Source organism: Triticum urartu, chromosome 7A (assembly GCF_056163025.1).
Source record: "Triticum urartu cultivar PI428250 chromosome 7A, HENAU_Tu73, whole genome shotgun sequence".
Taxonomy (NCBI): Eukaryota; Viridiplantae; Streptophyta; class Magnoliopsida; order Poales; family Poaceae; genus Triticum; species Triticum urartu.
This window is the reverse complement of record NC_141879.1, coordinates 171,164,300-171,180,293: the sequence shown is the minus strand read 5'-3', so window position 1 is coordinate 171,180,293 and position 15,994 is coordinate 171,164,300. Positions and strand designations below refer to the sequence as shown.

Below are 15,994 nucleotides of genomic sequence, written 5' to 3'. Positions count from 1 at the left end.
TCCCCGGGTTGATAATCCGGGTCACTTGGCCTCGGTGGTGGCACCTCAGGTTGGTGGATATAAGTTCACTAAGGTGCTCATGGACGGAGGCAGTAGCATCAACATCCTCTATTATGAGATGTTTCATCGGATGAGGTTGACTTATAAGAGTCTTATACAATCCAACACTGTTTTTCATGGTGTTTACCTGGTAAGTCGGAATACCCAGTTGGTAAGATTGAACTGGAAGTAGCCTTTGGGGATGAATATGATTCCATGGCTGAGAAGTTAACTTTTGAGGTGGTTAAGATCAAAAGCCCATATCATGCTCTGTTTGGATGGCCGGCTTATGCCAAGTTCATGGCTCGGCCGTGTTATGTGTATCTGCAGCTCAAGATGCCGGGTTATAAAGGCACCATCACAGTACATGGAAGCCGGAAAATAGCCCTGGAATGTGAAGAAGGTGATGCCGCTTATGCTGAGTCTGTTTGTGTGACAGAGGAGTTAAAGTTTTATAAAGATAATGTTGACCTGGCAGACATGACGTCTTTGAAGAAGCCATTTACGGAGCATGAACCGGTGTTGAAATTCAAGTCAGCTGATGACACCAAGATGGTTGATTTTGTGCCTGGCGACTCATCCAAACAGTTCATCATCAGTGCCAACTTGGATCCAAAATAGGAAAGCGCGCTCATCGAGTTCATCCGTGAGAATCGAGACATCTTTGCATGGAAACCTTCTGACATGTCGGGTGTCCTGAGAGAACTCGCTGAGCACACTCTTAATATTGATCCGAAGTTTAAGCCGGTCAGGCAGTTTCTTCGATGGTTTAAGGAGGAAAGGTGCAAGGCCATCGGAGAAGAGGTGGCCCGGCTCTTGGCGGCCGGGTTCATTGTTGAAGTTTTTCACCCAGCGTGGTTGGCTAACCCGGTGCTTGTACTCAAGAAGAATGGCACCTGGCGTATGTGTGTGGATTACACCGATTTGAACAAGGCTTGCTCGGCCGACCCTTTTGCTCTCCCTCATATTGATCAGATCATTGATGCTACGGTGGGTTGCGAGCGTTTGAGTTTTTTGGATGCATATTCAGGTTATCATCAGATCAAGATGGCAGTTAAGGACCAGGAGAAGACGGCTTTCATCACTCCGTTTGGAGCCTTCTGTTATGTGTCTATGCCTTTTGGACTGAAAAGTGCCCAGTCGACTTATCAACGATGTGTACAGAATTGTCTTCACAGTCAGATTGTGCACAACGTTCATGCTTATGTGGATGACATAGTGGTGAAATCCAGAGAGAAGGAAACCTTGGTAACTGATCTAAAGGAGACCTTTGATAACCTCCAGGTCTACAAGATGATGCTTAACCCGGCCAAATGTGTTTTTGGAGTCCCAACTGGCCAACTTTTGGGTTTCTTGGTATCTAACAAAGGTACTGAGGATAATCCGGAGAAAATTAAGGCAATTACATATCTGGCCAAACCGGTGTGCATGAATGAAGTTCAGCGTTTGGCGGGTCGCGTCGCTGCCTTAAGCCAGTTCATAAGCCGGTTAGAGGACAAGGCGATGCCTTTGTATCAAATGATGAAAAAGGCGGATGACTTTGTCTAGAGTGACGCTGCTAACTCTTCTTTTGAGGATCTGAAGAAACAGCTCGCTGAGCCGCCGGTTCTTGCTGCTCCGGTTGAGAAAGAGCCGTTGTTGTTATATGTAGGTGCTAACTCACATGCTGTCAGTGTGGCCATTGTCATGGAGCGCAAGGAGGCTGGCAAGGAACATCCAGTCCAACGGCTGATTTACTACGTCAGTGAGCTGCTCATTGAATCTAAACAAAGATATCTGCATTGGCAGAAGCTCGTTTATGGGGTGTTCATGGCAAGCCGGAAGCTCAAACATTACTTTCAGGGTCACCCAATCACTATGGTTAGCTCGGCTCCTCTAGGAGACATCATTCAAAATAGAGAAGCCACATGACGAGTCACCAAGTGGGTTATTGAACTTGGGTCTCATGGTTTGAAGTATATGCCACGTACTGCAATCAAATCTTAAGCGCTGGTTGACTTCATTAATGACTGGACGGAGTTGCATATCCCAGAGGAGAAACCAAACAACACATATTGGACGATTCATTTTGATCGGTCCAGACAGTTGGAAGGGTCTGGGGCTGGAGTTGTTTTAACTTCTCCTCGAGGGGACAAGTTTTGTTATGTGTTGCGATTGATGTTTCCTTGCACTAACAATGCAACAGGATATGAAGCCTTGCTCCATGGTCTTCGAATGGCTAAAGAGATGAGTCTGAGCCGGGTCCGGTGCCTCGGCGATTCAGATTTGGTGGCTCAATAGGTGTCAGGCAAGTGGGATTCCAAGGATCCTCTCATGGCGGCTTATCGCCGCGAGGTCGACGCTGTTGCCGGGCATTTCAAGGGTTATCAAGTAGAACACATTGACCGCAGAAAGAACGAAGCGGCTGATGCCTTAAGGCGGTTGGGATCTCAGCGTAAGCCGGTAGCACCTAACACCTTTTTGGATATTTTACATAACCCGTCTGTTAAATTGCCTACAGAGGAAGATTTGGCCATTCCTGACCTGGAGGCACGGTTAGTGGCGGCTATTCATGTTATTCCAGATTGGACAGTACCGTTCCCGGCTTACATGACCCAGGGCGAGTTGCCAAAGGACGAGACCCTGGCCCGACAGATAACCTGGCGGTCCAAGTCAATGACAATTTCTGACGGAGAGTTGTATCATCGCAGCATCACTGGAGCGTTTCAGCGTTGTGTTTCTCCTGAAGAAGGTCAAGAAATACTTCATGAGATCCATGAAGGGGATTGTGGTCATCACGCCGGGTCAAAGTCTCTTGTGTCCAAAGCTTTTCATCATGGTTTTTACTGGTTAACGGCTCACGCTAATGCAGAGGATCTGGTCAGTAGGTGTGATGGATGTCAAAAATTTGGACGACGAGCGCACGTGCTGGCTCAAGAGTTGCGGATGATTCCAATAACTTGGCCATTTGTAGTTTGGGGGCTTGACATGGTTGGACCTTTCAAAAGGTCCAAGGATAAAAAGACACATCTTTTAGTGGCAGTTGACCAATTCACAAAATGGGTTGAGGCAGATCCAGTGAGTAAGTGTGATGCAGCCACGGCGGTTCAGTTCATGAAAAAGGTGATTTTTCGCTTTGGTTTTCCACACAGCATTTTCACTAACAATGGCACTAATTTTTCCCAAGGTGCTATGGAGGAGTTTTGTCAACGTGAGCATATCCGGCTTGATGTTTCTTCCGTAGCTCACCCTCAATCTAATGGTCAGGCTGAGAGAGCAAATCAGGAAATCGGTTTGTTACAACACCTCAATCTAAAGGTCTCAAGCCCCGGCTTACGGTTCCCTTACAACGGACGTCGGGTTGTTGGGTAGAGGAATTACCCTCAGTGCTGTGGAGTATCAACACCACTCCTAACAGGTCTATAGGTTATACACCTTTCTTCATGGTTTATGGAGCGGAAGCGGTGCTGCCTAGTGACATCCGTCATGACTCGCCTCGCGTGGCGGCTTATGTTGAAGCTGATAATGAACAAGCCCAACAGGATGCACTTGACTTGTTAGATGAGGAGAGAGACTTGGCGGTGGCTCGATCAACAATTTATCAATAGGATCTACGCCGTTATCACAGCCGCCGGGTTAAGTCCAGGACCTTTCAAGATGGTGACCTGGTGCTCCGGCTCATCCAGGATCTGTCGGATGCACACAAACTATCCCCGCCTTGGGAAGGAGCCTTTGTGGTCAGCAATAATTTAAACAACGGGTCATATTACCTCATTGACGTTCGAGAGCACAAAGACTCACGTAAGTCGGAGGAGGAGACCCGCCGGCCGTGGAACATTGCTCAGCTTCAGCCATACTACACCTGAGCTACCGGCTCTCATCATGTACATACTTTGACATTGTATATATTATGATAACTAATAAAGCAGGACCTCTGTGTTTTTCCTCTTCAAAGATCATATATCTTCAAAGATCATATATCTTTACTATTTTCATTATTTAAATGACTATTAAGGAGATGATCATATCTGAATCTAGCTTAACCATTTTGGTCCGGCTTATGATCGTATTCGAATCTAGCTGTAAACCTCATGATCACTTGGGGGCTTCCTGTTCAAACATAGGTCGTATTCGAACCAAAGAGAACATAGCTGTCGTAACCCTCTTGATCGGCTCAAAGCCAAACTCATTAGGGGGCTTCTTGATCATATCCGAATCATAGCTTAACCCCTTTTGGGTCTGATGTGGATCGTATTCGAATCAGGGTCGTTAAAAACCTCTCAAGGTCATTTGGGGGCTTCCTGTTCAAACATAGGTCATATTCGAACCCAAGAGAACATAGCTGTCGGTACCCTCTTGATCGGCGCAACGCTAAAGCCACTGGGGGCTATATGATCATATTAGAATCTTAGCTTAACCCCTTTGGTCCAGTTTACTGATCGTATTCGAATCAGAAACCCCCAATTTTATGTTGTTTGAAATCTGCTATATTGTCTTACTGGTTTTTATTGTCTCAAATCTAAACTATCAGTATGGTTTTTATTTAAGCCGGCTTGACTATTTGACAATAAGCCGCCAAGGCATGATAGTCATTAGGTATATGGAAGCATTGACTTCTCAAAAAATATTGGATCATGAAAACCGGCAGTCAAGAAACACAGGTATGACAGTGTTGTTCATGAACAGTTTTTTCATCCTTGTTTATCTTTACCAATATGACAATTTCATAAAGACATATACCGGTGTTTTTGACCCATCCGGTGTTAAACGGCCAGGCTAGCTCTTTCACTTTTTGCAAGAGCAAAGTCAAAACATTGCAGATGTAATCAAAGATGTGCTGGCAAAGAGTAGTATGCAACATTTTGTGTGCGATGGCGTAAGCAACACATACAGTTTCAAGCTAAATCTATTACAAGGCTTTGAGAGCCACAAGATGGTTATGACTCTCCCCTCGCTGTTTCACCTCCTTCTACTGATTGGAAGCTGGGATTGGACCAGTCAAAGCCGTTCAGACAAATGAACTCTGCTTCATCATCAATCAGGCTGGCGGGATCAACTTCCGGAGCAAAAGTGTGTCGACGAACCAGCGGGATAAGATCTCTCACCTTATAAGAGGGAGTCGCCATCTTCTTATTCTCGATATCAAAACCCGGCTGATATTTATCGATGTTGGTCTCATATCCAAGAATGGTGGCTTGAGGTCAAACTCCCCTCACATAGGCAATGAAGTCATCTTGCTCAAATAGAGTCCCGTCTTCCTTCACAGTAGGGTACCCCTTAGCTACATCCGCTGGGTCTAGATCTGGCACCCATGCTTTGGAACGGCTAAGGGCAGTTAGGGCTCCGGCTCTGGTACAGGATCGTTTGACCTCTTGAAACCTAGCGGGTAATATTGATAACTTCTTCAAGACATCGCTCAACCGATTGGGTCCTTGGTTGGCAGGGGAGATGGTGGCAAGTGCTCGTTGAGCACCAGTATACAATTGCTCCACCAAGGTATAAACCGCCTTCAATTTGGTCACACTGTCTTGGCTCAGATTTTTGCTTCGTGGACCTGCGAGTGTTTTTTAAACAAAGGCTCAGCAGGCGGCTTATATTCCGGGTCAAAAGAAGGTATAAGTGATTAATACAGATGACTTACCAAAGATGGCGGAGACCATTTGAGACACCCGGTTCTTTAAAGCGGTGAGCTCCGTGGTAACCTCCTCAAGAGTCGCCTCAGCTGTTTCAGCACGTAGTATCAACAACGTATTTTCTTCGGCCAAGGATTTCTTCTTTGCAGTCAAGCTGGTCTTCAGTTTTTCTGTCTCAGAAAGACTCAATTGGAGTTTAGAGTCAGCAGTCTTGATTTCTGCCTCTTGATCCGTCAGCCGGGTCTTTGCATCAGTTAATTGGGAGCCCAATTCAGATAGGCCGTTCTACAAAACATACACAGGTGTGTCAAGGCTTAAACTAAAAGTTATAAGGGTTCAAGTCTCAAGTACTATGCACTGCAATACCACTTGATACTTGGGGGCTAATGTCTGCCAAAGCAATTTTTTATGACTCTTATATGTTTCAAGTCGCAAGTGTTTTACAAAGTAACAACACTTGGCACTTGGGGGCTAATGCATGATATTCAAAAAGTTTCTCAAGATTAAGCCGGATTGCAATACTTATTAGAACTAGTAAAAGACAGTTATGAAGTTAAGTACCGGTTAATTTATGATAAATTGAGCCGGCCCTTGGGGACTACAGGTGAAGTTTACGCTACTTTGTTGGACTTTCGAAAAACTTAGAGACAAAGTATTAACCTATATCATAAAGTCTGCAGATCATTCAGGTTCATCATCTGAAGAATTGGGGGCTGGCAGAGTATAAGTGAACCGGAGAACATACCTCATATTTTAGCTGCAATTGCTTGACGATCTCAATTTCCGACTCACGGCTGGAATGAACATGACTGACATAGCCGGACAGTATGTGACTAGCATTCAGATGAGTGTAGTGAGAGATAGCAAAACGCACTTTCTGCTTCTCCAAGGCTTCTTGCTTTGCAATGTGGCGGGCTAACACAGTGGGGGTCCCCGGTTCAACAAATCGGCTACCAGTAATCAACCTGTCAGTATCAGAAGTTGTTGGCGGGTTAGCTGAACTAGATGGTTCAGTGATAGTCGGATTAAGGGTGATCTCATCGGCTGACAACTCAGGAGGATCCAATTGAGTATGAACAGTCGGGTCTTCAGGTGCTTTAGTTTTAGAGGGAGGAGTTGGCATGGCCGGCTCAGGTGCAGGAACCTTCGGGTCTTCTGACGGCTTAATCACCTTGGCCTTCTTGGATTTGGCTTGGCCGCTAAGAGAAGTTTTATGAGACAGTTAGTGTAAGGATGCAGTTTTTAAAGATACGGAGGAAAGCTGATTTTTCCTTACCCAGGAGCAGTTTTGAAAGCCAGAAACTGAGTCTGAGATGAGTCGCCAGAAGAGCGAGAAACCTCCTGTAAAAGGTAAAATAAAGTTAGTGAGGCAAGGGAATAGATTCATTAATGAAAGCAAAAGATGACGATGAAAGAAACCTCATTCTGGCGTTTTCGAGGAGTTTGTTGTAAAATGGAACGCGGTTCATCGTCGTCTTTATTCCGGGCCTGACGGCGACTCTCATGTTGCTGCTTTTTCAAAAGAAAATGAGGGTCCGAATAAGACAAAGGGTGCGAAAACCTTACTTTCCGGGTTACCAGTCGAAGTTTCTGTCTTGACAAATGGCCTGAGTCGGAGGAAATAGTTACCTCTTCTTCTACGGCCTGGCTGGCCCCCGTGTCGTCCTGGCAATAGTCAGTGTCAATAAGGTTATTAAAAAACTGGCCAAGGGAGTCAAGGGCTACCTCCAACTCAGTATCATCGTCAAGCTTTATCAGGTCCGAAGCAGTGCTCCTTTTCTTCTTGGACCTCCAAGTCATCTTCTTGGCGGCTATGGCGGCGGCTCTAGCCTTCTTGGCAGCTTCATGGTCATACTTGGCTTTCCAGAAGTCGGATTTGGCCTGTAAACAAATAAACATGATAAAAGGTCATGCAAGCATTTAAAACTACTGAGGAAAACACAAAAAGAGAAAGAGGTCAGGGGTTTTTCACCTCTGGTGCCGGGTTAAGTTTGCAGAAGGGATTTAACCCAACCTTACTACAGTCCTCATATTTACCATTCACAAGGATGGTTGACATTGCATGAATGTCTTCTTCAGTTAGTTGTACAGAGCTGTGACACAGAGAGTCATTTGGGCCTCCGCCATACTCATACATCAATTTGGATCGGCAGCTTAGAGGGATGACCCGCCACGAGATCCAGCAACTGATCAAGTCAAGTCTGGTTAAGCCATTCCCCAATAAGGCATTAATCCTTTTAATAGATGGAATAAGCTTCTTGCGTTCAGCAGCAGTAAGTTTGCCAGGGAGCACAAACTTGGAATCCAGACGCTCCGCGCGATAACCCGGCAGTGGTTTTTCATTGGCTGGAGACGTATCTTGGCAATAGAACCAGGTCTGATTCAAATCTTTGGGATGACTCGGTAAGACTATTAAGGGAAAGACGGCGCCCTGTTGGCGCTGAATTTAGATTCCACCGAGTTCCAAGCTAGGGCAATTGGTACACTCATTATGGCGGTTCAGATAAAAGTACTCTCTGAAGAGTTCCACAGTCGGCTCTTCTTGAAGATACACCTAACAGAGAACTTGAAAATTATAGATGTTGGATATGGAATTGGGTCCAAGATCTTGAGGGTGAAGTTTGAAAAAATGAAGAACATCTCTGAAGAACTTTGAGCCGGGTGGTGAAAAACCCCGATTCATGTGATCAGTGAAGACAATAACGTCACCGTCTTTGGGATTAGGTTGTTCCTCGTCCGGGTCAGGAGCACGATAAGACATAATGTTTTTCTCTTGCAAAAATCCAATGGTGACAAACTCTTTCAAGTTATCTGTCGTGGAATTGTCACGACAGATGTCCTCTTGCAAGGACTTAATCGTGGAGCCATCGCAGCTAGGAAGCTTGAAGGGGTTAATCGGGACAAAGGACACGCGAGGTTTATACTAGTTCATCCCCTTACGGTGAAGGAAGGCCTACGTCTAGTTGGGTTGGAATTGCTTGAGGTTTCGATCACCAGGGAGCGAGATACGCTGTGCCCGGTTCTCGATTTGTTGTTTCTTACCCTAAGCCGCCAGCGGGTCGCCCCCTTATATACAAGGGTCGACGCCCTATGGCTTACAGAGTCCCGACCGGATCATAAACGGTGTCTGGCTCGGTGACTAGTTACTTCTACCTTACAATACAAGTCATGCCCTCATGGCGGTTTATCACCATGGGCCATAAATCGCCTGTGGGCCTTTAGACCCTTTACTGAACCGCCATCTTCACGTCTTGGTCTTGGGCTTCAGATGGGCGTCTTTTTGTGTAACCCGGCCCCTCCTGGGTGGCTTACATAAATAGTTATATCCCCAACATTAGGCCCCAGATTGATTTGAACCGGTTCATGTCAATCTTTAAAAACCTTATGAACTGGCCTTCAGTCTTCTGTTTTGTGCAGAAACTTTAACCCGCCGTGACGTCATCATCTGGATCCGGGTTAAATCTCTGTGACGTCATCTTCAATAAAACTCACATTTTATTCCGTCATATCCTCCAACGGATCTTTGCCTTTACTGACCATCCCGAAAATCGAGGCGTCGGGGTTATTGTAAAATGATATTCCGTCTCCTCGTTTCTCGCGCCGTCTTGGTCGGCCCCTCCTTATAAATAGATGCGACCTAGGTCTTTTTCATTTCCTTTAGTCGTCTTCCTCCTCGCACCTCCTTCTTTGCTGCTCAAGCTCCGCCGCCGCCGCCGTCGACCCCCTCGTCTTCACCGACTCAGGCCGCTGCATCACCCTGATCTTGACCAGAAAACGACGGCGACCCTCCGCAGTTCTTCCGCATCTGTGAGTTCCTCTTTTCCCCCTTCTCAGATCTGTATTGAAACCGTCTTGAGTCCGTCGTCGTTCATCGCCGCCCAACACAAACCTCCATTAGCTCTCACCTCCAATGCCTTGTTTTACTCATATTTTTTGTATTTAACCTGTCTACCTTTTCCACAGTGTGCAAGTAAAGCCCAGCAAAAGGGCAAAAAAGAATAAGCCGCCCCAAGAGCCGGTTGTGACTGAACCAGAGCTGGGCACAGCTGCTCCTGACGCCTCTGCTCACGAGCCGCCGCCTCAACCATCTCATGATGTTCCTATATCTTCCTCTGACCCGCCTACTGAGCAAACCCTCAACGATTCTGGTAACCCGGAGGCTCCTAGCCCCGCCAAGGCAAATGATCCAGAAGTTGAGATTCTCAAGACTCAGTTTGTTGAGCCGGCACAGCCAACTGTACTTGCCAAGTGTTCTAAAGAGGAATTGGTAGAACGCCGAAAGGCCAAGCTGGACGTCACTGACTATACTCATTTGAGTATTGGAGAGATCGTCTCCGGCTATATCAATCAAGTACATAGCAGCCGTGACCTGGAAATTGACATGGTGAAGCAGATACAGCAAAAATCTGAGGTATGACTTATGCTAGCTTTCTTTAACCATACTTTCTGTACCAGCCCCCAAGTCTATTGCTTATAAGTAAATATGTTGTAGACTTTACAAAATTGCCTAGCACTGCTTATCCGGCTTAGGAAAAAGACATTTAACCCAGTTGTAGCACTTGCGATACACATTAGCCCCCAAGTGCCAAACATCTTTGCTTGCAAAGTGCTTGGCACTTAATTTCCATGAGCCAGAGTAGTAATTGAAAGTTCTTCAGTATACATTAGCCCCCAAGTGTCAAGTACCTTTGCTTGCAAAGTGCTTGGGACTTAATATTATTTACCGTAATCTTGACTACTATCCGGTGCAATGCAGGCCATCATAAGTCAATTTGAATCGGAGATTGTTGACCTGAAGAACCACGTGGCAGCCCAGGAGATTGAAACTCAAAAGGCTAACTCCAAATTTGAAGTCAGCGTCTCTGAACAAGAGAAGCTGAGGAAAAATTTTGAATCGGAGAAGAAAATTTGGGCTAATGAAAAGGCCGCACTGGTGACCCGGGCCGAGACAGCAGAGGCATCGCTTGCGGAAGCAACGGCCGAACTGTCGGACTTAAAGCGCCAGATATCTCGAATGGTCTCATCAATCTTTGGTGAGTGACTTACTCAAACCTTAAATGACCATTTCAGTTGTTTCCTCTGACTCACCTTATGCTTAATAACGCAGGCCCCAGGAGCACAAATCTCAAGCAGAACATGGTGATCAAGCTGAAGGCGGTTTATACTCTAGTGGAACAGCTCTACACCGGGTCACAACGTGCTCTGGCCGTTGTGGCTTTATCAAATGATGTTCCCTATCTCCTGCAAGATGTGCTGAAGCGGCTTGCTGTGCTACCTCAGCGAATCCAAGAGCTAAGACGAGCATCTGCAAGAGCCGGAGCTATAGCCGCATTGAGCTGGGCCAAGGCGTGGCTTCCAGAACTAGACCCCACTGATATTGCTCTTGGGTATCCAAGTTTAAAGGAAGATGGCACCGTGTTTAATGATAAGGATTTCACCGCCTGTGTGAAGGATATACGTCCGGTGGCTACTCTTATTGGGAACGACACTGACCTCACCAAGTGTCAGCCGGGTTATGACAAGGAGAATCAGAGAATCGCCACGCCGCATTATGACGATGTCAGCTTGATCCCTCCAACCCGTAAGCGCACCTTTGCTCTTGAAGTTGACCCAACCGGTTTAATAGATGATGAAGCTGAGTTTGAGGCCTTGAGTGGCATTGACTGGGCCTCATCATCCTTCCAGGACAAAGCAGCCGGCGGAGAGACGGAGAAGGATAACCCGGAGGCTTCAAATCAACCCCAAGAGTAGATTTTCAGGCGCCACCTGCTTATGTCGTTGTAGAAAAACAATGCCGCATCATTCAGACTCGGGGAGTCTTGTAACAGAGTAAAAAATACCTTGAGTTTTGCTATGCCTTTGTGCATGCTTATGGCCCTTAATACTTGCATAAGCCACCGTCACTATGCACTTTGTAGTTTATATGAATCTGTTATGTCCTTTGCAGAAATACCTTGCATTGCCCTGTGATGCTTACGGCTGCTTTTCCGGCTTATATAAACCAACCCCCGAGGGTAAGTTTAACTCCTGAAAATTGGCACATACAAGTTCACCTGGTACTTAACAACCTGATGTAACCAATATTAATCCTGGAGGATTGTAATGTATTCCATTGTATTTTCAAGAGGGTCACAAGATATCCAATGTTGACACTTTTAAAATATGATGAACACAATTCAAGGGTTTCTGATTCGAATACAATCAGTGAACCGTTCCAGAGGGGTTGAGCTAAGATTTGGATACGATCTGTTAGCCCCCAGTGGCTGTGGCGATGCCGATCAAGTGGGTATCGACAGCTATGTTCTCTTTGGTTCGAATACGACCTATGTTTGAACAGGAAGCCCCCAAGTGACCATAAGAGTTGTTTAATGACGCTGATTCGAATACGATCCACGTCAGACCCAAAAGTGGTTAAGCTATGATTCAAATATGATCAAGAAGCCCCCAAGTGGGTTTGGCAGTATGCCGATCAAGTGGGTATCGACAGCTATGTTCTCTTTGGTTCGAATACGACCTATGTTTGAACAGGAAGCCCCCAAGTGATCACGGCTAGATTCAGATATGATCATAAACCGGACCAAAGGAAAGCCGGATTCAGATATGATCCACTTCTCCTTGGTTATCTCCACCACCTGACAAAGAAAACACATAAACCTTTTTTGGGAGTGGAAAAAAGGACAGAGGTCCTGCTTTATTGCTTTATGTAATATACATAGTACAAGTATATACACATTAGAGCCGACGGCTCAAGTATAATAAGGCCGAAGATGAGCGATATTCCACGGCCGACGGGTCTCCTCCTCCGACTTACGTGAGTCTTTGTGTTCCCGAACATCGATAAGGTAGTATGATCCGTTGTTCAGATTCTTGCTGACCACAAAGGGTCCTTCCCAAGGAGGGGATAGCTTGTGCATGTCAGATTGATCCTGGATGAGTCGGAGCACTAAGTCGCCTTCCTGAAAGGTTCTGGACTTAACTCGGCGGCTGTGGTAGCGGCGCAGGTCTTGCTGGTAAATCGCCAAGCGGGCTATTGCCAAGTCTCGCTCTTCATCCAACAGGTCAAGTGCGTCTTGCCGAGCTTTTTCGTTGTCTTCCTTAACATAAACTGCCACACGGGGTGAGTCATGACGGATGTCACTTGGCAGGACCGCCTCTGCTCCATACACCATAAAGAAAGGCGTGTAACCCGTAGATCTGTTAGCTGTAGTATTGATGCTCCAGAGTACAGAAGGTAACTCCTCCACCCAACAACCTGGCGTCCGCTGCAAGGGGACCAAGAGCCGGGGCTTGATACCCCTCAAGATTTCTTGATTAGCTCGTTCTGCTTGACCATTAGATTGAGGGTGAGCCACAGCTGAAACGTCAAGCCGGGTATGCTCTCGTTGACAGAACTCTTCCATAGCTCCTTTGGAAAGGTTAGTGCCATTATTAGTTATGATGCTGTGTGGAAAACCAAAGCGAAAAATCACCTTTTTCATAAACTGGACCGCCGTGGCTGCATCACACTTACTGACTGGCTCCGCCTCCACCCACTTTGTGAACTTGTCAACCGCCACCAAGAGGTGAGTCTTTTTATCCTTAGAACTTTTGAAAGGCCCGACCATATCAAGCCCCCAGACTGCAAATGGCCAGGTAATTGGAATCATCCTCAATTCTTGAGGCGGCACATGGGCTCGTCATGAGAATTTCTGACATCCGTCACATTTACTGACCAGGTCTTCCACATCAGCATGAGCCGTCAGCCAATAAAACCCATGACGGAAAGCTTTGGCCACAAGAGATTTTGAGCCGACGTGATGACCACAATCGCCTTCATGAATCTCACGAAGGATCTCCTGACCCTCTGTAGGTGACACACAACGTTGAATCGCTCCAGTGACGTAATGATGTAACTCGCCATTGACAATTGTCATGGACTTGGACCGCCGGGCGATTTGTCTTGCCAAGGTCTCATCTTCAGGCAACTCTCCCCGAGTCATGTAAGCCAAATAAGGCACTGTCCAATCTGGGATAACATGGAGAGCCGCCACCAGCTATGCCTCCGGGTCTGGTATTGCCAGATCTTCCTCTGTAGGTAACTTAACAGAAGGATTATGCAAAACATCAAGAAAGGTGTTAGGTGGCACCGGCTTACGCCGAGACCCCAGCCGGCTTAAGGCATCAGCCGCCTCATTCTTCCTTCGATCAATGTGTTCCACTACGTAACCCTTGAAATGTCCAGCCACAACATCGACTTCATGAGGGTAAGCCGCCATGAGGGGATCTTTAGAATCCCACTTGCCTGACACCTATTGAGCCACAAGGTCTGAGTCTCCTAAGCATCTTACCCGGCTCAAGTTCATCTCTTTGGCCATCCGGAGACCATGGAGCAGGGCCTCGTACTCAGCTGCATTGTTAGTACAAGGAAACATAAGCCGGAGCACATAACAAAATTTGTCACCTCGAGGGGAAGTTAATACAACTACAGCCCCCGAGCCTTCCAACTGTCTGGACCCATCAAAGTGAATAATCCAATAAGTGTTATCGGGCTTCTCTTCAGGTGCCTGTAGCTCTGTCCAGTCGTTGATGAAATCCACCAAATCTTGAGACATAATGGCAGTGCGCGGTACGTACTTCAGACCATGAGGCCCGAGCTCGATGGCCCATTTGGCGACTCGTCCTGTAGCCTCTCTGTTCTGAATAATGTCTCCCAAGGGGGCAGAACTTACCACAGTGATAGGGTAACCTTGGAAGTATTGCTTCAGCTTCCGGCTTGCCATGAACACCCTGTAAACAAGTTTCTGCCAATGAGGTTATCTTTGTTTTGACTCGATGAGTACCTCACTGACATAATAAACCGGCTGTTGAACCGGATGTTCCTTACCAGCCTCCTTGCGCTCTACCATAATTGCCACACTGACGGCTCGTGAATTAGCAGCCACATATAACAGCAAAGGCTCTTTGTCAATGGGAGCCGCAAGAACCGGCGGCTCAGATAACTGCCTCTTCAAATCCTCAAAAGCAGCATTAGCAGCATCACTCCAGACAAAGGTGTCTACCTTCTTCATCAATTGGTACAGCGGTAGGGCCTTCTCACCTAACCGGCTTATGAACCGGCTTAAAGCGGCAACACGACCCGCCAATCGCTGAACATCATTGATACATGCCGGTTTAGCCAAAGAAGTGATTGCCTTAATCTTCTCCGGATTAGCCTCGATGCCCCTGTTTGAGACCAAGAATCCCAAAAGCTTGCCTGCAGGCACACCAAATACACACTTCTCCGGGTTAAGCATCATTTTGTAAACCCGGAGATTGTCAAAGGTTTCTCTGAGATCAGATATCAAGGTTTCCGCCTCTCTAGATTTCACCACTATGTCATCCACATACGCATGAACATTGCGCCCAATCTGATTGTGGAGACAATTCTGTACACACCGTTGATAAGTCGCCTGGGCACTCTTGAGCCCAAAAGGCATAGACACATAGCAGAAGGCTCCAAACGGGGTGATGAAAGCCATCTTCTCCTGGTCCTTAACTGCCATCTTGATCTGATGATAACCAGAATAAGCATCCAAAAAGCTCAAACGCGCACAACCTGCCGTAGCATCAATGATTTGATCAATACGGGGGAGAGCAAAAGGATCAGCCGAACAAGCCTTATTTAAGTCCGTGTAATCCACACACACCGCCAGGTGCCGTTTTTCTTGAGTACGAGCACCGGGTTAGCCAACCACTCCGGGTGAAAAACTTCGACAATGAACCCAGCCGCCAAGAGCCGGGCGACCTCTTCTCTTATAGCTTTTCGTCGCTCTTCATTGAATCGCCGCAGAAACTGCCTGACCGGCTTATACTTCGGATCAATATTAAGAGTGTGCTCAGCGAGTCCTCTCGGTACACCCGGCATGTCAGAAGGTTTCCATGCAAAGATGTCCCGGTTCTCACGGATGAACTCGATGAGCGCGCTTTCCTATTTAGGATCCAAGTTGGCACTGATGCTGAATTGCTTAGATGAATCGCCCGGAGTAAAATCAACAAGCTTAGTCTCTACAGCCGATTTAAACTTCATGGCCGGGTCATGCTCCGTAGTCGGCTTCTTGAGAGAAGTCATATCCACCGAGTCAACGTTATCTTGATAAAATTTGAGCTCCTCTGCTGCACAGTCAGATTCGGCATAAACCGCATTGCCTTCTTTGCATTCCAGGGCCACCTTTCGGCTTCCATGCACGGTGATGGTACCCTTGTATCCCGGCATCTTGAGTTTTAAATAAACATAACATGGCCGCGCCATGAACTTGGCATAAGCCGGCCGCCCGAACGAAGAGTGATATGGACTCTTGATTTTTACCACCTCAAAAGTTAATTTT

General features: G+C 46.7%; 1 protein-coding gene across 1 annotated transcript; it reads left to right on the top strand.

The window, feature by feature from the left end:
* The first annotated feature begins 9,834 nt into the window (after positions 1-9,834).
* LOC147958820 (uncharacterized) lies at positions 9,835-11,402 on the top strand. Its single transcript, XM_087532319.1, has 3 exons — positions 9,835-10,062; positions 10,408-10,684; positions 10,759-11,402. The coding sequence occupies exons 1-3, from the start codon at positions 10,033-10,035 to the stop codon at positions 11,400-11,402; spliced, it is 951 nt and encodes a 316-aa protein (XP_087388445.1). The 5' UTR covers positions 9,835-10,032.
* Positions 11,403-15,994: the final 4,592 nt, after the last annotated feature.